This window comes from Mastigoproctus giganteus, chromosome 2 (assembly GCF_048544385.1).
Source record: "Mastigoproctus giganteus isolate SK-2022 chromosome 2, ASM4854438v1, whole genome shotgun sequence".
NCBI lineage: Eukaryota > Metazoa > Arthropoda > Arachnida > Uropygi > Thelyphonidae > Mastigoproctus > Mastigoproctus giganteus.
Window position 1 is genome coordinate 156842100 of NC_143576.1, and position 21592 is coordinate 156863691.

General features: G+C 37.9%; 1 protein-coding gene across 1 annotated transcript in view; it reads left to right on the forward strand.

Annotated features, from left to right (window-relative positions):
• LOC150089685 (tolloid-like protein 1) overlaps positions 1 to 21592 on the forward strand; it is a 272573-nt gene that overhangs the window by 106936 nt on the left and 144045 nt on the right. The window contains exons 5-7 of the mRNA XM_090389593.1: positions 4548 to 4668; positions 15573 to 15751; positions 16076 to 16309. Of these exons, the coding sequence (XP_090245719.1) occupies positions 4548 to 4668; positions 15573 to 15751; positions 16076 to 16309 (534 nt within the window). The remainder of the gene's footprint in view (positions 1 to 4547; positions 4669 to 15572; positions 15752 to 16075; positions 16310 to 21592) is intronic.

Below are 21592 nucleotides of genomic sequence, written 5' to 3' on the forward strand. Positions count from 1 at the left end.
TCTTATACCATATGGAAATTGCCTGTAATATACTTGTATTTACATTATCAGCTGAAGTTGAAGTAGCCTACCTGTAGGGACAAGGAGTATCTTTTATAAGTTATTTTCATATCTTGGCCAACTAGTCTCAAGTGAGGACTGCATAATTCTTCTCCCTCGATTTTTTTTCCTTATCATTTTCTGAATATTCATTTTTGTTTGAGCGTTTTCTATCAAAAACAGGAAAAGGAGATAGAACACAGGCTTCACAATGGGCTCCACCGCAGCCCAAGTGTAGGCGGTTTCTTAAGAAGTACATCCTTAGCAACCAACCCAGCGGGAAGTGCAGTATGCAGTACCATTTATGGACCTTTAAATTTGGCGTGGATCTTTATCGACCCAAATTGAATAATCTCTGCATTGTTTAAAGCTCTCTATTGAAGGTAGTGCAATACCACGACAACTCGTTAACAAGGAAGTTTGTTCTGCAGTGAGAATTAAAAAAGTCTAAAATGCTGATGGAGCTGATATTCCCACTCAAAAATTTAAGTGCATCAAATTTCGCAAAAGTCCTGCAACACCCAAATCTTCCTCTTACACCATGGTGCTGACAGAGCTGTTAATAATCCAGCCTATCTTCCAAGTGCAAGATCTAAAATACAGTAAACTTTGTAAAATATAGCACTTTACAAACCGGAACTCTTTAATATCCGGCACATTTTAAAATCCAGAAATCTTACGAAAGCAGTCCGGCATTTGTATCAACGATCACATTTGTCATTAAGAATCCATGCAAAAAAAAAAAAAAAAAATCGTCATTTCTTTCCTTATAATATGCTTGCAGGACCATATTTTCCTTTAATCTGTTTTTGCTGCTAGCAGGATTTAAACTGCATAAATAATACGGCGGTCTTAATTCTCACAAAAAAAAAAAAAAACATCTAAACTACTTTCACCTTTTGAAGATAAGGATGTACTTCTTCTGCAAAAGGTAAATTGGCCATTTTTTAAAATCATGGGACTGCTACGACAGCCTGTTTCAGGCTAATTGGTCCCTCATTAGACAACCGATCGTCTCTAGTGACAACGCTTTGACAAGATGTTTGTAAAGAAGTTGTTCGATGTAAGCTGCATTTACGAAATCAGTTTTAAAAGTTATAATACAGGGTCCCGCAATGTTTTAATTCAAAAAGAGGCACATATTCTTTATCGACCCAAATTGAACAATCTATGCATTGTTTAAAGCTATCTATTGAAGGCAGTGCAATACCACGACACTCCTTAAGAAAGCAAGTTTGTTCTGCAGTGAGAATTAATATTATTGCATTATCCATGCAGTTTAAATATTACTGTCTGAAACAGATGAAATGACAAGTTAACCATTATAAATGTTTACAGATGTCAATAATTTCAATTGTTTGTGCTTAACATTTATTGAAATTTGCTCCTTTAAAACTGGTCAATCGCTAGGTATACTTTTCTAAATCCGGAAAATTTTAAAATCTGGCACTGTTTAATCCCCCTGGGTGCCGTATATTTAAAGAGTTTACTGTACTTAGTAAACTTTCTATTGTTTATTGTAAACTAAGTATACTCGGTATGATGGCGATGATCAGCCAAATTGCAGTATCCATATTGCACAGAGGAATAGCTGAGCCTTGGTGGTACGACATCACACAATACCCTGCTTTGCTTTTTTTTTTTTTTTTTTCTCAGACAGGCTTGAAGTGCAAAACTTTGTTTGAAATCCAAAGCAAATTTCCTGCATCTCCCCATCTCTGCTGTCACAGAATGCGTGTTATATATTTTAAGGCATCGTAGTCAGATCCGATATTTCTTACATTTGGAGAGTACAAGTTTAAAACAGTTTTCGTAATTCGGGTTCCAACCAGTCTGCCAGACTGTTTAACAGGACAAATGTAACCAGTAGGTCCTGCCGAATCCACTGATATCCCTTTAAGAAGTATTAGAATCAATAAGCGTATAATCTTGCTGTTTCTATTTACTCAGCTGTGACTGTGACCATGTGTTAAGCCTCAAAGCAACTAAGGCTATGAGGTATGAACATATTGAGTGGCTAATTGCATGTATCCTTTAGTCGGTTTACTGTCTGCTGGATGGAAAATCCGAGTTTCCGAGGTAAGGAACAAGCAGTCTTCACCTGAGACCAAGTAACTCAGCCACGTTGTAAAAAAGCTCAAAAAAAAAAAAAAAAAATATATATATATATATAAATAAATAAAAAATTCCTCGCGTCATTGAACGGATTCATCAAATCAGACCTTTTCCATCCAATGTGCGAGGACACTGACTGAAAGGAGTCATAGCAGTGTGTAAGCGGGATCACTGATGATTGATTGATTTATGAGTTCTTGGCGCAAGAGCTACTGTGACTAAAATGCGCCTTGAAAGTTTTATACGCCAGTTCTCTTTGTGCTTGTGTTTTTTGCTGGAAATACTTTCGAAGGATCAAGAAGTGATCACTGATGAAGCCACGTTTTGTTAAGCACTCGCTACAGCTTATATATACGTTATATCTAAAAATTTCATCGGTCACATTCGCCGCCTCTCCATGCAACTTTTATCAAATCTACATCACTGTATCATGAATGGAACTAAAGGAATATCAATAGTATAAAAAGCCGAATAGCTTCCTAAGCTAGAGAAGTAGTAATCTGCATCTGGTCGTGCAAGTTAAAGTGCTCAAGTAACAGTTATGGGACGTAGTAAAGATATCACGAAGTTTTATAAAGGCATGATTCTGGGAGTTCGTGGTTCCGGTGTTTCCATATCGGAAACGGCACGTCTTGTCGGTTGCGCATGGCCCAGTTTGGTTAAGGTATGCACAACGAATGGTGTAAAACGAGTCACACTGCCTCCTGCCGACAGAACCGTGAAGGATTATGCAAGGGTGCTCATGGTGAGCAAAGAATGTAGAGCGTAGTACGGGCTGAACAGCAACTCACTGTACGATAGTCCATCAAAATAAAATATGGAAACTAAAATAAATGGAAACAAAATAATAATAAAAAATGGAAACAAATCAAAATAAAATATGCAAGAACAATATTCCAAATTACGATACTCCGCACAGGCAGATGTATCTATTACTACTCCACCGCTCGACAAAATTAACTATCAAAAAGAAGTTCTCTTCTTTTTGATAGGGATACCGTAACTGCGCAAAAGTACAGAGAACAGATTCCCGAACCCTGTGCGACGTTTTAGGGATGCGGTTGATCCACCCTTAAAAAGTCGCACAACCACGCCACTGCACATAGAGCTCAAGTGATGGAGGAATATTTTGAAAGTGAAGACAGCCAACAACTGCCATGGCCAGTACGATTATAAGGTTTAAATCCGATCGAACATGCGTGGACGCCTTTGGGCGTCGCATTGCACGCCGACAGCCAACTCCTCAGTCACTTGGTGAGCTAAGGTCTGCGCTGGTGGAAGACTGGGATTTGTTGCCACAGAATCTTAAAGACATCCTTATATCGAGCATCGTTCACCTCTGTCAGGCTTATTTAGCCGTACTGATGTCATGTGACCATATTTTTGAACATCCTGTATCGACTTCTATAATGCGACCCGCATAAATGTCCCTTTATACGAATGTCACTTTATCGGAAGTTTCTCGCTGTCTCTATTGCGTTGTTATTCTATGGTAAACCATCATACCAAATTTTGTTCAGCTTCATAGCAAGCTGCACGAGAGTTACACCACGTTTTCTGCATGTTTCTGTTAATTTTATCTGCACGGTACCTATTTACGTGAATTTATGTGATCCCAACTGATGATATGAATATGAATTTAAAATATAAAATATTTAAAATATGATGATTATTTAAAATATGATTATTTAAACTATGATGAATATAAAATATGAATTTCTTTTTTATTATTATTATTTATTTTGATTCTGTGGATAAGTCCGTAAATTCTCTAGCAGACTCTCGATTATCAGGGTTGGATGGAAAATAAATTTTCTCGGAAATGAAAGAACTCGTAAATGTGAATGAAACCCTAAATTCATTTACATAAATACTGTATGCATATTCATAAAAAGTATACCAGAGCGTGAGAATATTTGACATATTTTTTGAAAAAGAAAGAAATGCATCTTTGCTCTTTATTCGTCCTACAGTTTGCGTAAATTTCGAAGCATTATTTTGGCAGAGAGAGCGGCGTAGAAATTTACGTAATACCATTCGCGCTGTTTTAACGTTTATTGATGAGATGAAGTTTATGTTAAATAGAAAGAATAATCCTTCTCTGTTTTAACATGATGGATGTCAACGGATGCAATAAAAAAAAAAGGAGAAGAATGTTAAAATTAACCGGAGTAAAGAACAGAACATTGCAAAACGCAAATAAACAACACGTTATGAATTTCACATACTTATTTTTGTTATCCGACTTAAAATGACTTATAATTAAAAGTAGAAACCCCGGGTAATTCGCAATCCGGATAATCGAGAGTCTTTTGTATTAGCTATATTACTTTCATTAATTTTAGGTAAAGTATTATTGTAATATATTTTTTTAAAATAGTCATTTGCTATAGGGGACCACAGAGCATTGTTCAAGCAAGCAATGAGACATTGGGAAAACTACACGTGTGTGAAGTTTGTAGAGAGAACAGCAGAACATCCTAATTATATTGTCTTCACAGAAAGACCGTGTGGGTAAGTGAAACATCTTGTTGTAAAGTTAAATACCTTGTTATCTTAAGTAAGACGAGGGCAGTTCAAATATGAATGGGAAATGTTTTAATGCAGAATTATTAAGAAATAGGATTCAAAGCAACTACGGAGACATTATCGGATGGAAGCAAGGCCAATCAGAGAGGAAGAGGGGGCTTGGGTTTCAAGAACAAAAAAAAGCTAAATAAAAAAATCATTCAAATTATGTCTCCCTCTTTTTTGTTCCCCATTTTGTTTTCATGTATCCTTTTTTATTATTATTATGAATAGCGGGATTCAAAATCTGGATATGGTCAGGCCTTTCTGGACCTCTAAGAGAACTTGGGTGATGGGATAACCATTAGCTGGAACGACACTAGTTTAACTGGCCCTGGACCCTGGACCTGGACCTGGAAATTGTCCGCTGCGGTATGCTCTTTCAACTGTCCAGAGGTAAAAGTGTTCCTGCATCGGCTTCACTACCGATCCAGCCAACAACAGCAACATAGAGAAAAAACGTCTTATCAACCATCTCCGGCAAACCTGGCAGTCCCGATGGGCAGAATCAACTAAAGGCGCCATAACCCGGAAATTTATCCCGGACGTTACCCAAGTCTACCCCCACCAGCCGGCCTGGTTCTCACCGGGGCTCTACACCACCTTCCTTCTAACGGGACATGGTTCCTTTAATGCCAAACTTTCGACCTTCGGAATAAAAGAATCACCACTATGCCACTGCGGTGAAAATCAGACATGGACACATCTGATGCATGAATGCCCCCTCTTTGATGATATAAGATGTCACTTTATAACAAAAATATGTTTCAACCCAAAGGATCGGGAACACCTTGTACTGTCGGAGGAGGAGTACTATAGAGCCCTCTCGAAATTTGTCGGAGGAGGAGTACTATAGAGCCCTCTCGAAATTTGCGCACGAACTGTTCAGCAGACTACAAGCATTACCACAACTTCCCTAAACTCGACACTGGAACTCTGACAACTGAAACGGACAACAATGACTAGGACTTAACTGGAGAAGACCTATATCCCCTTAGTGACACCATCCCACACTGACACCCTGATTATTGGAACAGCAGTGGATGGGATCCTATCCCAACACTGACCAACTAATGGACTGTACACTGTCATGGACCTGACAAAGCCACAGCTTTGCTACATACACGCCATGTTAGTGATCTGAGCCGGCTCCCTTGTTCGGCCCTTTCTTCTCCCTTACCCCGGCGGGGGGAGGTGACGGCTTTCCTGTCTCCTCCCCTCCTTGCCGACCCCACTCTTCCCTCTGGTGGGGTATGGGCATGCCCCACTGATTCTACCTGGGGTCGTCTCCCTTATTGACCCCATTCTTCTGTCTTTATCCCTCCAGTCTTCATTCTCCCTACCCAACTCTATCTGTATGCAAGCGAATGTCCCGCACGCCAAAAATAACCGTGTCTAAATTACGCTGTTCGCCCACCATTTTGGCTTTTCTAATTCTAGCGCAATATTCCCATGCAAATTTTTTTTTTTTTTTTTTTTTTTTTTAAGGTCCTAGCCACTGAAATCCCAGGAAACTAGGTGGCAGGACCTGCCAGAGTGCAAATTTAAACTAGTGGTTACCTGGTCTGCCTCCACGGGGCGAAGTGCGGGCAACGTTGGGCCTCAGCTGGGGTCCAGCGGCTAAATGGCCAGAAGAACAACGGTACATAACACAACACACTCACATGATCCATACACTTTTAAATCTCTGGCCTTCCCAGTGAACTGGTACACTCACAATGAAAGCAACGCGGAGATGGGGGGAACCCCTGGTGCCGTTAGACACTTAACACACTTTGCACTAGTTTAACTGGCACTTAATGTCATATGTCTGAAAGGGAGGCGTCGAGTTATTTTACGGAGGAAGTGTTATCAAGTGTTTTTCTAGAACAAAACCGTAAAACTGGGCAAAGTTTTTTTTTATTTTATTTTTACCAGATTTAAAGTTCAGTATGGCGATTGATTATCATAATCACTTGTATAATCGTGCAAAGCTCCCAATGAGGATCATGAAAAATGTGGCAAACGAATTCCATTGTGTTTTCTAGGAAGCAAGGTCTTATTATTGATTTTCTTACTGCACGGCAGGCTATCAATGCTGATTTCTGTTTAAAGTTTCTAGGTAGTGCATAGAATGATAAGGTTAAGTCAGAAATATTGGTAAAACGAGCTCAATGCAACTGCACCAAGACAATGAATATGCTGAGCGATCTGAAATAGGAAGATAGTCTCTCTACCTTCTTCATAGGCCGGATTCAGCGCTATCTGATTATCATTTGTTTGGTCCATTCAAAAAGTCTTAGGCATTAAAAAATTAAAATAATCAAAAAAGTAAGGGAAGCCGAGAAATTCTAGTGTTTCAGCAAAAACCACCAAGCTTCCCTAAAAATGGTGTTCAGAATCGTCAAGAAAAAAATTCGCTGAATTGTTTAGATAAAGAGGAAACCACTTCTATAAGTGAAATATATGTATAGTGAAACCATATTAAAACTTTTATTAAAGCAAAATTTTATTTAAGAAATCTCATTCCTATTTGAACTATATACTCTCTTTCTCATTCCTATCTGAGAAAGAGAAGTTCGCCTATACATTTACATTTGATTAGTAAATTAATAAGAGGAGTTTACCTCAATATAGTACGTGGAACACTTCCGTATGATACCCTCCAGAAATTAAAACGGAAAAAACGAAAAAATCGACAACTTAACGGTACATTAAAGTAAATTATAAATATAATTAAAGTAAAATATAAATAATTAAATAATCAATTTAACACAATTCAAAATCAATTCAAAACAATTAAAATTCAAATTAACGCAATTAAAAGAATCTAACGAAAATATTCAAAACGATTTTCCTTCCTAAGGAAGGAAAATCGTTAGATTCTTTTAATTGCGTTAATTTGAATTTTAATTGTTTTGAATTGATTTTGAATTGTGTTAAATTGATTATTTAATTATTTATATTTTACTTTAATTATATTTATAATTTACTTTAATGTACCGTTAAGTTGTCGATTTTTTCGTTTTTTCCGTTTTAATTTCTGGAGGGTATCATACGGAAGTGTTCCACGTACTATATTGAGGTAAACTCCTCTTATTAATTTACTAATATTATTATCAACGTAGAACATATTGAGTATTACAGCTCTGATTCATACTATCTAATTTACATTTGATAAAAGATGAACATGGCGTCAACATTTCTTGTATCTCTTATATTATATGGTTACTAGAAGTTCTGGATTTCAGGGGACAATCCTTGTAATTGACCACCTGTTTCCAGAAATTACTTGTTCCCGGTTTATTAAATCTGTACACATTGATCAAAAATAGAAAAGCATCACGTACTCTGAACAGCAAGATTAAGAAAAACTCCATTGAGTCCGACGGCAATTATTATTTAGGTGTGCCATGAATATTTGTCTTTTAATTTCAAGCGTGACTTGAGTGACAAAAGATTGGGAACCAACCACTGCTCTAGACGATTCATGTATGTGTTAAGCGCCAAAGAAACTAAAGCTACGAGGAATCAGTATACTGTATCCGTAAACCGCAGGTATTCTGTGGTCGATTTGCCTGTTTGGTGGACGAGAAACCTAAGCTACTGGGAGATAAAACCATTCAACCCACGCCTGAGACCGAGAATTGCATGGTTTCTCAGGTCATTGACGGGATTCGAACTTAAGACCAGTTCCACCCGGGGTGGGAATGACGGTGTTTATATACACTCTACTACTCAAGAGAGCTAGACGAATCGTTCCAGGTCAATATTCTGCACATTACATAACGAACTCTCTCGAAATGGTCAATGGGACATGAGTGGCCTAAGTAGGTATGAAAAATGTGTCCTAGAACCAAAGGTTCGGGGCCACATTTGTTATACCCTTCGAGGTCAATGAAACGAGTAGCCCTGGTATTGCACTGCTTTCTAACTAAAGATCCAACTCTATCTTCTGGGCCTAGAAAAATAATCCTACCTGCCTAAGTGGAGCTGAAGAAAACTGGAGTCATGTTTTACATCACTGTCCACTTTTTGATGAACAGAGAAATTATCTACTGAATGTTGTCCCACAGCTTTCGGAGGGTAATTGAGTAATTCTACTTGAGAATTCTACAAACCTTTCCGCATTTCAATATGGAAGTTTTCAACAGTAGAAAATACCTGTTAACAATTAGACAACATTATGCGAATTCCAGGACTCTTATTATTATGTAACTCGGTGGCTTAGTTCGGGTGGCAGCTCACGTTCTTCCCTAAGCTTTCAGTGTTGTAAATACCTTGGTTTCGTCTTTTCCGAAGCCTTAGGTCTTTGCTTCGCAAATAAGATATTATAATTGATGACTCTCTAAGTTTTTTTTGCTGGCATCCATTGGTGTTGCACTACATCCAGTGGATGCGGGATTTGACTTTTTTCGTTTTCATTCTTTCGTTTCTTTTTTCTTTTTTTTTTGCCGGTACTCTTGGATTTGGTACAGAAGGGTACGGGATTTGCTGGCATCCACTGGTATTGCACTCCTTCCAGTGGGTACAGGATTCTGTCCTACCACAGGACGTCAGACTATAGTAAAAGTTGTCCTACCTGATGGTTAGTCGTGGCCCATTCTCCCCGTGGTGTAGACTGACATTGGCAGGCTTTACAAGTGATCCCCTTCCTGGCGACTAAGTGGTCAGAAACAACACACACTGCATAAACATTACACACATTTCTGGCCTTTACACAAAATTCTGTGTCATCAATAAGCACCTATGCGGAGTTGAACTAAGGTTCTGGAGCCACTGTATATTCTGGAGCCGCTGTATATAGATGTCTACGTGCTTTCAGATTTGCTTGAAACTAGTGGATAGTGAAACTGGCAGATTCAGAGATGATACTTCATCGCTTGCCAAAAGGTTAATGTACTATTTAGCCACTGCCTCATCATTTAAACAAATGGTATTTTACAGATGGTAAAAGTTTGTTCTACTATCAGTCAGTATTAAGGCTATTGAATTGACTAAGTAGTTTAAATCACACTAACTAAAAGAAAAAACAAACATAAGGAGATTGTTTTCCTAATTCCATATCATTTAATAATTATTTAATTTAATTTTTATAATCTAATTAATATAAAAATTAATATAGCTCTAATTTCATTTGTTTAATAACACTGCTCTGATTTTTGAAAAGCGGTGTTTTCTAAGAAGTGTTTCTCGATCATTTTCAATGCAGATTTCAAATATGACTTTCATTTGTTTCCATCATATCAGGTTTCTTCAATAATCACGAGATAAAATTTGATATTTCATAAATTTTTATTAATTTGGCAGAATCTGTGCACCAAATTTTAAACAAATGATACTTTTACCAGACCTTTATATTTACATAGATGTAGAAACACTATTAAAAAGGGCAGTGTGGTAAAAATTCTACAAACACTCACCTCTCATTTTGAAAACTGATCTACGATGAGTCAAATTTTCGTTTCTTTGATTTTATTGAAGATCTACTTTACAGTCCCTCTTCAACATCCAGAAATAGTCAGCCACCATGTTGACATTCCGCCTCCCCTGTTACCTCATCTGTTTTAATGCCCTGGTGAAAACTCTCACTCTGTTCTTCATTAACACTTCCTAGATTTTCTGGGAAGTGGTCGATGTAGAGTGCAAAAAATGTCCTTTGCTGTTCCCTAAGAAGTTCTCAACAAGAGATCCGAAGCTAATCCATGGCTGTTTTTCTCTTTTATTCATGTTCCCTCAAAATTTCGGTCCCTCATCAGTTTGCGAATTTGAGGTCCAACAAAAATATCTTGTTTAGCTTCACTTGGGCGATTGATGGGAATTTAGTACAAAGGCAGGTGAAACAGCGACCTTCCTGAGGTAAAGCTTACACAAACTGTTCCATTAAACCCAATTTGATGTGCGAGGATGGAAGGAGGACAGTTTTGGGGTCTACCAATAGTTTATGATCTAAGTTCTTTGATCCAAGCAACAAACTGCCCCTCTTCGGCCAGACCTTGACATTCCAGTACTTATCCCCTGCCTAACTGTTCCACTCGCACAAAACTCAAAGGCATTTTTGTGAAGCCAGATTTCTATCCAAGTAACATGCTTATCACTTTAAAGTCAGCACAGATCAACCATATTCTTCATACTTAATATTTGTCAATAACTATTTCATGTTCTCATGTGTTTCTTTTAAATGCACAGTGAGCTAAAGGAATTGACCCATATTTATTTCCATTTTGGAGCAACACAGCTTTGAGACTCCTCTTTGATGAGTCAATAAAACGTCTCCACTGTGTAGGATTGTAGCTAATTACTAAATAGTTCATTAAGCCATTTATATTACCCAATAACCATCGAATCGTCCTCAAAAAAGTAGGGGACTAGTTCTCATTCTGCCCTAGTGAGTAGCACAATTGGTAGAATCGCCGTCGTTCCCAACACTGCGTGGAAAAGACCTGAGTTAGAGTCCCGTCGATGACGTGGGGAATGTTTTTGGGCCTTTTTCACAACGTGGCTGAATTAGTCGATCTTAGGCGACAGTAGCATGGTTTTTTCTTCCGGAAACTCGAACGTTTTGTCCAGCAACCCGAAAATCGACCACAGAACACACGCAATTTACAGACAGTATATGCTGAGCAATATGGCCTCAGTCGCTGATGCTCCTAAAAACCTACTACTACAATAACAACAATTCCAGTTCTCTGTGTCTGCAGCATGAGAAAAACGCCCCATGTGCTAGGAGTTTTTAACTCAAGTCAGAATCAAGGAGTTCTGCAGATTCTCTTGGTAAATTTAACTCTTACCAGATCATTGAGTAATTAATTACATATTTTTAATTATCTGATTATTCGTAATAGTTAATACAATTAATGATATAATTATCTTACAATTATAAGCTATTATAAATGCATTATTGAGATTATAAAGGACGGAATGAAAGATGAGAAAAAGCGCTTGATTTGGTGAGCTGCTAGATGTTGAATGAACTGAAGCTAATGTCTTTAATCCTCGGAATAAAAAAAATTGCATTGAAAACATTCAGCTGTTAAAATTGTGTTTTATTCAATATTCACCACACGAAGTTACTGGTGTAAGTGGAATGCCTTAATTTTTTAAACTATTCCATTTATTTTTATTTAAATTAATCGGACAAACCTTGGTGACTAATGGGTCAAGACATATCCAATGCTCTCTTACATTAAGCTGTAGACAGTTAATAACGTACCTTTTTTTTTTTTTTTTTTTTTTTATGTGAACCCCAAACACGAGAGGTATTAGAACCTATAGTACTTAGTACCGTGCTTAGGTTGGAGGTTGAGAAGACGAAAGAAGATATTTGTTGACATTGGACTTGACCTTCTGTAGATTGTAATTTTCAGGAAATACGTATGAAGGAAGGTTGTTCCAGAAAACGGCAGTTGAATGAATAAATGAGGAAGATGAAAAGTTGGTTCTGTGGATTTGAAGTTGGACAGTAAATGGATGTTGGCTGGTGGCGGCACGAGTTTAGACTGTTTTGAAAGAGAGAGAGCGGGAATTATAGAAGCCAGTTTGGAAGAACAGTGCCCATGGAAGTATCTGTAGAAGAGGCATGCAGCAGAAACAGTACGTCTATGAGAAAGCGAGTGGAGAGACTCTGTTAGAGATGAATCATTAATTAACCTAATAGCCCTCTTCTGAATGGAAACAAGAAGCCTGAGAGAGGTTTTGGGGGCACCACCCCACATGTGGGAACAATATTCCATAGCAGGGCGGATTTGCGATTTATACAGAGTGAGCAGCTGTTTGGAAGAAAAGTAACGCCGAGAGCGAAAGAGAAAACCAAGTTTTTTAGATGGAGAGGAAGCAATATTTGTAATGTGCTTGTGCCAAGAGAGATTAGAAGTCAGGGTAATCCCCAAAAGAGATATATCATTTTGCCTAGAAATCGGAGTGTCACTAAAGATAAGCATAGGAGCAGAAGAATCCTTTTTGCGAGATATAAAACAAGACTGAGTTTTAGAAGGGTTGAAATCAACTAAGTTGTCTTTGCCCCACTGGAGAATTACCTGAAGATCGTCATTTAAGGAATTGGTAGCAGATTTTCGAGAAGTTGAAGCTGATTGAGCAGGACAAGGTTTCTCAAAATGGAAAGTTGAATACAATGTGCTATCATCGGCAAAACTATGGATAGGATTTCCAGTCAATGGAAGAAGGTCATTGATATACAAAATGAATAGAGTGAGTGGGGGAAAGAACTGAACTTTGGGGGACACCGGCATTAGTGGAGAAGTTAGAAGACAGAGAGCCATCTACCATCACCCTCAGTGAGCGATCAGGGAGAAAACTGGATAACCAATTACTAAAAACAGTTGGCAAACCATAAGATGGAAGCATGTTTAGAAGACCTTTATGCCAAACACGATCAAAAGCCTTTGAGATGTCAAGAGCAACTACTTGTGTTTCACCGAACTTTTCCATTGAATTACTCCATAAATAGGTAACATAAGCCAGATTATTACCAGTGGATCGACACTGACGGAATCCATACTGGCGATCGTTGATCAGACGGAAGGTTTCTAGATAGTTTAAGAGTTGGCGGTTAATTGATTTCTCCGTTACTTTAGAAAGAGTAGAAGTAATTGCAATGGGACGATAATTGGATGGGAGGGATTTGTCACCCTTTTTAGGAACTGGCTGGATATGAGCAAATTTCCAAGCAGAAGGAAAAACACCTTTGGAATAAGAAAGTGAAAAAAGGCGGCCAATAATAGGAGTAAGTTCAGGAGCAGAGGTTTTGAGAACAAATGGAGAAATACCATCAGGACCTGGAGATTTCGTAGCATCAAGATTCATCAAAATCCTTCTGATATCCTTTTGACGGAAGACCACAGGAGGCATTGAATGGAGCGTGTTGGGAATGGTGGGAGGTGTTTTAACAAGATCATTAATACATGAGCTGGAAGAAAAATGGGATGCTAGCAGGTCAGCTTTATCCTTTGCTGAAGTGACAACAGAACCATCTGGTTTGGAAAGAGGTGGGAGCAGAGATGGGCAAAAGTTGCGGCCAATAGCTTTGGCAAGAGACCAGAATGCTCGGCTACCATTACGGCAAGAAGCAAGTTTTCTACTCTTAGCCTGTTCAAACTCTAGTTTGGACTGATTAATAACTGCTTTACAATTGTTGCGAGCTTTGGTGTAGGCAGAAAATGAAACTGAAGAATTAGAAACAAGCCAATTACGATATGCACCATTCTTCTCTTGAACAGCCTTAGCACATTTATTGGAAAACCAAGGTTTAGATAAGGGACGAGATTTTAAAGTGGAGTGTGGGATAAAGGGTTCCATTCCTGCAAGAATAATTTCACTGACGCGATCTGAGCAAACGTTGACATCAGAACTTTTGAAACAGTAATCCGACCAAGGAAAAGAAGAAAAGAAGTCTCGCAGGACATCCCATTTTGCATTCTTGTAATGCCAAACAACACGAGGTTGGGAATAGCAATGAGATAAAGGTTCCATTGGAGAAGAGACAATCACCAAGTTGTGATCTGAAGTGCCTAAAGGACCTCTCACTTCGACCGTGTACTTAGAAGGGTTGTTTGTGAGAAAAAGATCAAGCGTATTGGCTGTATGATTAGGATTGTCCGGTATTCTTGTAGGTAAATGAACAATCTGTGCACGGTCATTAGTAATTGCAAAAGCCTCAGCATCTCGACCAGCTGGGTCTCTGTGACTAGAAAATGGAAGCCAGCTGGAGTTGTGAACATTAAAATCACCAAGGAAAATTACCTCACTGTTAGGAAAGTTGGACTGGAGAAAGTCAAGTTGCAAAGAGAGGAAGTCAAAGAGCTCCAAGTGATTAGTGGAGTTGGGCGAACGGTAGAGACAACAGATGAATTTGACACAATGAGGTAGAGAGATTTTAAGCCAGAGAAGATCAAAGAGAGGAGATTCCAAATTGCCAAGTCTCTGACAGGGAATATCAGAACGGACATATGCACAAGTACCACCTTTGAGGCGAAAGGAATCATACAACGAATAATTTGGGCATCTGAGATGAGCAGTAGTTGAATGAACCGATAACTGAGAATCTGTCAGAAAAAGTACATGGGGTTTGGCCGACTGTAAGTGGAAATGGACATCGTTGAGATTAGAATTGAGACCACGTATGTTTGTGAAATGAATTAGGAAGTCCTTGGGAGGTTTAGATCTTTTCGCAGATAAGCTTTCTCTATTAGTTTAACAATTCATGGTGTATTCAATAGTAAAAAAAAGTGGGTGGGACATGCTGTTTGAAGTAATGAAATTTTTGGATATGGCGTACACGTGGTAAGAATAGGTATTGAATGAATTTACGCTAACCTAATGAATTTCAATTCTCGGAATGATTGGGGCGATGGGATAAAATGTTACGATGATCGTAAGGTGAGGTAGTGGCATGAATATTTTAACTATACATGTATATCTATCAAGATGAGAACAAGGAGCAGTTCCAGAAAATCTCATGCTGCATTACATTTGGGAGCGGGACGGCTGCACGAAAAAATCGTTATGTAATGAATGGGCAGTTAAAGTAGAAAAATCATTTCATTAGGGAAATATTCACATTGTTATTATGAATTGTCCCTAAATTTACAAAGCATTTTTATTGTTAATGTTGTTTACGAAACATACTCTAATAATAAATATGATAAAATATGCACTAGAATAAAATTTGAGCTAAATTTTTTCCTGTCTATGTCAGATTATATGATAGAATTAATATGATTAGCTAAATAATAATAATCAATTTCTGAATATAAATTTTTTCTTTCTGCATTATTCATATTTAAGTATTCACGTTTAATTATTCGTAATAAGGTCGCTTGTCTTCTTAACAATTCCTGTATATATATTTTCAGCTGCTGTTCATTCGTGGGTAAAAGGGGTAATGGCCCTCAAGCAATATCTATTGGAAAGAACTGTGACAAGTTTGGTATTGTAGTCCACGAGCTTGGTCATGTAGTTGGTTTCTGGCATGAACACACCCGTCCAGACAGAGACAATCATGTGCAAATTGTCACAAAACATATAATGACCGGTATGTTCGACTGCTTCCTTACCTCTCTCTCAATTCTTATTATTTAAACTCTCATGATTAGTGTGTTCCTCAAAAGTACAGCTAATATTAGCTTTATTTGTAGAAATAACACACGATTCATTATTAGTGGAAATTAGGATTAGAATCAGAGATGATTATCTTTTTTTTCTCACGGTTAAGAGCAAATAAAAATAATAAATATTGTATTTTATAGAATAGTAATGTCCGTGCTATAGGAAAGTTCACGCTTGCTATAATTTAAAATAAATCTTTATTACACTTATTTTGCGACCTTTTTTGTCTAAACTTGTTCACTTTTGGAAGGTCAGGAGTATAACTTCAACAAACTGACGGAAGAAGAGGTAACATCCTTAGGACTGCCTTACGATTATGACAGCATTATGCACTATGCACGTAATACGTTCTCACGAAGTACCTATCTTGACACAATCCTACCTCAAGAGGATCCAATGAGCAATAAACGGCCAGAAATTGGACAGAGGGTCAGACTGAGTAAAGGCGATATATCACAGACAAACCTTCTGTACAAATGCCCAAGTAAGTCCGTAAGTATATGATATCATTATCGCTTGAAAGGTACATATATAAAATACTTATAACCAATAATATAAAATATCTATAAGATATATTGTATATGTTTTTAAAGTAACAGATTTTACGTATAATATCACACATAAAAGAGATACTAATTCAATAACAAAGCTTAGTAACACCTTATTTTTGAGAGGTGGATTACTATCATGGAAACGTTGCTGTTGAAATAGTATTGATCGCACAGTAACTAGAAATCTAGAGCTGTAATTTAAATAGTAATAGGTAAAATTCTATAACATTTATGGGGTCCTCGTTAATCTCCTCTGAAAAATACTGAGACACTGGACAGATCTGCTTTTACATATTCCGGTATGAGTGAGGAGAGGCTTTTGGCATAACCATCCTTCCCACACCAGCTGGAAAAGACCCGGCTTCGAATCCCATCAATAAGGCAAGAAACGTTTATGGGCTTTTTTACACAGTGGCTAAGTTAGTTGGTCTCAGACGTGGACAGCAAGTTTTCTCTGGAAAACTCGGGTTTTTCGTCCAGTAAAACAGATAAATCGATCAGAAAACACACACAATTTACAGACAAAATACACCTGAGCAGACGAATTAGTTGTAGGATGGCCGTAATATGACACTTTACTTTTAGCATTACAGAATAGATTCTAAAACAGTACACTCAATTCATATTGCACAGGTAAACACAAAATGTGATGACCTGCACCATTTCTATTCCTCATTTCTTTGGTTGGATTATTGTCTTAAATCTGATCCTAAAAGATCGTGTCAGTGAAATTATATTCTTTATCTTTATTATTATAATCATTTCTTCACTTGTAGGAATGAAATATTCATACTTTTTTTCCTCATTCCACCCAACAGCCTTAGCACATTTATTGTGTTAAGGCTGTTCAAGATAAGAACGCAACATTTCGCAATTGGATTGTATCAAAATCTCTATTTTCTGCTCTCACTAAACTCACAACAATTAAAGGAGCTATTAACTCGATTTTGAACAGGCTAAGATAGAGAACTTGCTTGTTGTCCGTATGGTGGTTGAATTTTCCGGTCTCTTGCCAAAGCTATTGGGTAAAACTTCCGTTCATCTATACTTCCGCCTCTTGCATCCTTGTCCTAGGATAAAGCTGATTCGTTAGAACTTTGGTAAATCACAACTTTGGTTCGTGACTTTGGTAAATCACAACTTTGGGTCGTGACTTTGGTAAATCACATCCTATCATTCTAAATACACTCCATTCAATGCCTCTCGTAGTTATTCCACAGACGGATATTAGAATTCTGAGCAATTTTTATGCCAAGAAAGCCCCAGGTCCAGATGGCATTTCTACACCTGTGCTCTTGAGCTTGCTCTTGTTTTCTGTCGCCATTTACACTTTCTTGTTCCACTGGTGTTTTCATCTACATGGAAATTTGTTAATATCCAACCAGTTCCTAAAAAGGATACTAAACCCCTCCTTTATAATCTCCTTTACTATTAACATTGTACTTATCTCTATCCTTTTGAAATTAAAAAAAAAACAAAAAAAAACCTACACTTTTATATTAGCCAAAAGGCCGAGAAGCAATCCTTTCGAAAGTAATGAAAAATTATATCAAACGCCAATTCTTAAACTATCCGGATTGGTTCAATGTTGTAGGGTTTTAGGAGAAACTTAGGCCCTAGTACGCAGTATATAATAAGGCTGTAAATTGCTAAAACAATCTGTAAACTTTCCAACTGATCAGTGATTGCCAATATGAATTACATGAGTGGCAATCCACTGTTGATACACTGGCTTATGTTATTCATCTGTGGATAAATTCTATGAAAAAGTTAGGTAAAACTCAAGCAGTTCCTCTTGATATCTTTGTCTCTTTTGAGAGTGTTTGGACTAATATAGTTCTTCAGAACAAACTCCCATCTTACGGGACTTGTTTCTTGCAATTGGATAGCCAATTTTCTTTCTGATTTCTAGCTGCGGTAAATGGCGCTCTGCCTTCTAACTTCATAACTAATGCTAGCGTTTCCCAAGGTTCACTCATTTCCTCCACTCTTTTCATCTTGTATATTAATGATTCTAAAATTACTGGAAATCTATTCATAGTTTTGCTCAAGATGGAACATTGAATTCCACCTTCCAATTTGAAATATATAACATACAGTAATATATAACCGTATTACTGTATTGGAGTTAATGGGGAGAAATATAACTGTATTGGAGACAATGGGGTGAAGGAAAATTAGTTAACTTAAATCCTTATAAAACTGTTCTGGCTTATTTATCACCAAAAAATAAAAATAAAAATAAAATCAGAAAGTCTACTGTCGCCATGCTCTTCTTCGATGGCACAGCAAGGTCGCATATCTCTGTTAGGGATTACACTAATTTCTAATCTCTTTTAATGGATGTTCCTTTCTGTTAGTTTCTTCTAAACAGCTACTAACTTAAAATCTCAAATCCACCTACCATGATTCCGACATCTGGGATGGTGTCTCCCAAAACCTCTCCCAACTTGTTCACAGACTCTATTCAAAAGAGGTCAGTCCAGCTGAACTGAGGACCCGTATCTTGCGAACTCTTACCACTATGTCTCTTAGACGTTCAGTTTCCTGCATGTTTTTTCTGAAGATACTTCCATTGATACTGTTCTTCTGAATTCAAATAAAGAACTGAAGTTCCAAACTTTCTAAGTGCCAAATATTACTAAAATCAGTTTTTGCCTTAGTACAGTCTCATATGCCAGTATCAATACCCCCCCCCCCCATACGTTTTAAGTGCCTCCTGCCAATAATTATATTATTGGCAGGAGGCACTTGGAACGTATAGAAGGATCAGCACTGGCACAGAACTATTCTAAGGCAAAAACTGATTTTAGAAAAATTGGCATTTAGAACGTTTGGAACTTCAGCTCCTCAAATGTTATTTCCCCGCATTCTTCTAAATCAGTCGGAACATGTGCCTAAACCAGTCAACGTCCATTCGCTTTCTAACCCAAACACAGAACTAACCAACTTCCTCTTTTTCATTTACCCCTTCTAGTTCTGAGTTCTTTGGAACAACTCTCAAATGTATTTCCGGAAAATACAATCTACAGAAATTCAAACCTAATATCAATAAGTATATTTTTTCTTCTTGACCTTCATCCATGCTCGGTACTATGTACTGTAGGTTCTAATACTCTGCGCATTTGTGATTTTCATTTAAAAAAAAAGGGGGGGGGGTGTTTGTGAGAGAGGGAGAGATAGCCAGTGTAACGCTGAACCAGCCTGATGTGACATAAGCAGCAGAAACAATAATGAGAATAGAGTATGTGATTGGCCAAATGACCGATGAGTATAAAAGAACAACTATACATAATTCGGCTTATTTAAATTAAAAGTATTCCATACCACAGTGGTTTTCCCTCTTGCGGTTAAAAAAAAACAAAAAACTCAAATTTCCAGGAGAAAAGATCCGTTTAATTCTCGCAAGACACCGCATGTACCCGATCAATGCAGGTCTTTTTCACACGTGGAAAGAACGGTGGTTATTTCTTGCTCGTTGTTTTTGCGGCAGAGCAACTTGGTAAAGGGCGAAGTTACAATTGTAGTAGTAGTAGTGGCATGTGATGCAAGAAAGCAAATGTATGAGCTTATGCAGCATCAGCCAAAAAAAAAAAAAAAAAAAATCACACCATTCCCTCCAAAGGCCTGTCCAGTTCCTCCTTAAATTTATTCAACCTATCAACTTCCACAACGACAGATGGAAGTTTGTTCCAGCAATTAACCACCCGCTGGCTAAAGGAAAATTTCCGCACATCTATTCTACATCTGTCTTTTCTTAATTTGAATTTATGCCCCCTTAGATTCGTAATCTGAACAAGTGGAAGGATCCCATCAGAATTCAGCGTGATCAACCCATTCAAGGCCTTATATACCTCAGTCAGATCACCGCGCAGGTGCCTAGTCTCCAGCCACTGCAATTTGCAGAACTTAAGCCTCTCTTGGTAAGAGGATCCCTTCATTCCCCTCACCAATCTTGTTGCCCTTCTCTGTACACGCTCAAGTAAATCTACATCCTTCCTAAAATCAGGCCTCCAGACCTGTATGCAGTACTCAAGCCGTGGCCTGACCATTGCCTTATACAGAGGGATAATCACCTCCTTTTCCCTGCTAGCAAAATTCCTATATATCATTGACAAAACCCCATGACCTGCCCTGGCAGCCTGGCTGCATTACTCAGAAAACTTCATATCTGACTGCACAATTACTCCCAGGTCTTTTTCATTTTCTACCACCTTAAGTGTAGTACCACACAGTTGGTACGTTTCTCTGGGGTTACTTCTACCCATATGTAGTACTTTGCATTTGTCAAGGTTAAACTTCAGTTGCCACTTCTTAGCCCATCCGCCCAAATTATCTAGATCCTGTTGCAGTAGCACACTACCATTACTGTCATTAACAACCCTGCCAACCTTTGTATCATCTGCAAACTTCGACATTAAGCCTGATATACCTTCATCAATATCATTGATAAATATACAAAACAACAGTGGACCTAACACCGAACCCTATGGGACTCCACTAATAACATTAGTCCAAGAAGAGCAGCACCCATTGATTACCACCCTCTGTCTTCTAGCACTTAACCCTCCTTTTATCCATTGTAGCAACTTACCCTTAATACCATTCTGCTCCAATTTATACAATAGTCTTCCATGCGCAACAGTGTCAAAAGCTTTCCTGAAATCCAAATATATGATATCAAAATTATTTTTCGCATCCAGTTCCTTTGTAACCACATCATAATATCCTATTAAATTTGTCAGACAAGACTTTCCCTTAACAAACCCATGCTGTGTCTGAATTATTGCTGCAGTCTTGTCTAGATGATCCTGCAATGCATCCTTAACCAGCGACTCCATTATTTTACCCGGAACAGAAGTTAAACTAACTGGTCTGTAATTACTCGTGTCACCCTTCGATCCCCCTTTGTGAATTGGGGATACATTTGCACATCTCCAGTCCGTGGGAACCTCCCCTGAGTCCAAGGATGCTCTCATAATTATGGCTAAGGGTTTGCTTAGTTGCTTTGCCGTCTCCTTTAATATAACTGGATAGATCCCATCCACCCCAGGTGCTTTTCTTACGTTTAACTTCAACAATTTCTCTTCCACTTTGCTCTCGGTTATTACAAAATCATTAAGTATCTTGCTACAATTTGATAACCTTCTGCCATTTTCAAACCTTAATAATTCCTCACGTGTGAATGTAGATGCAAAATACTCATTCAGTTTGTT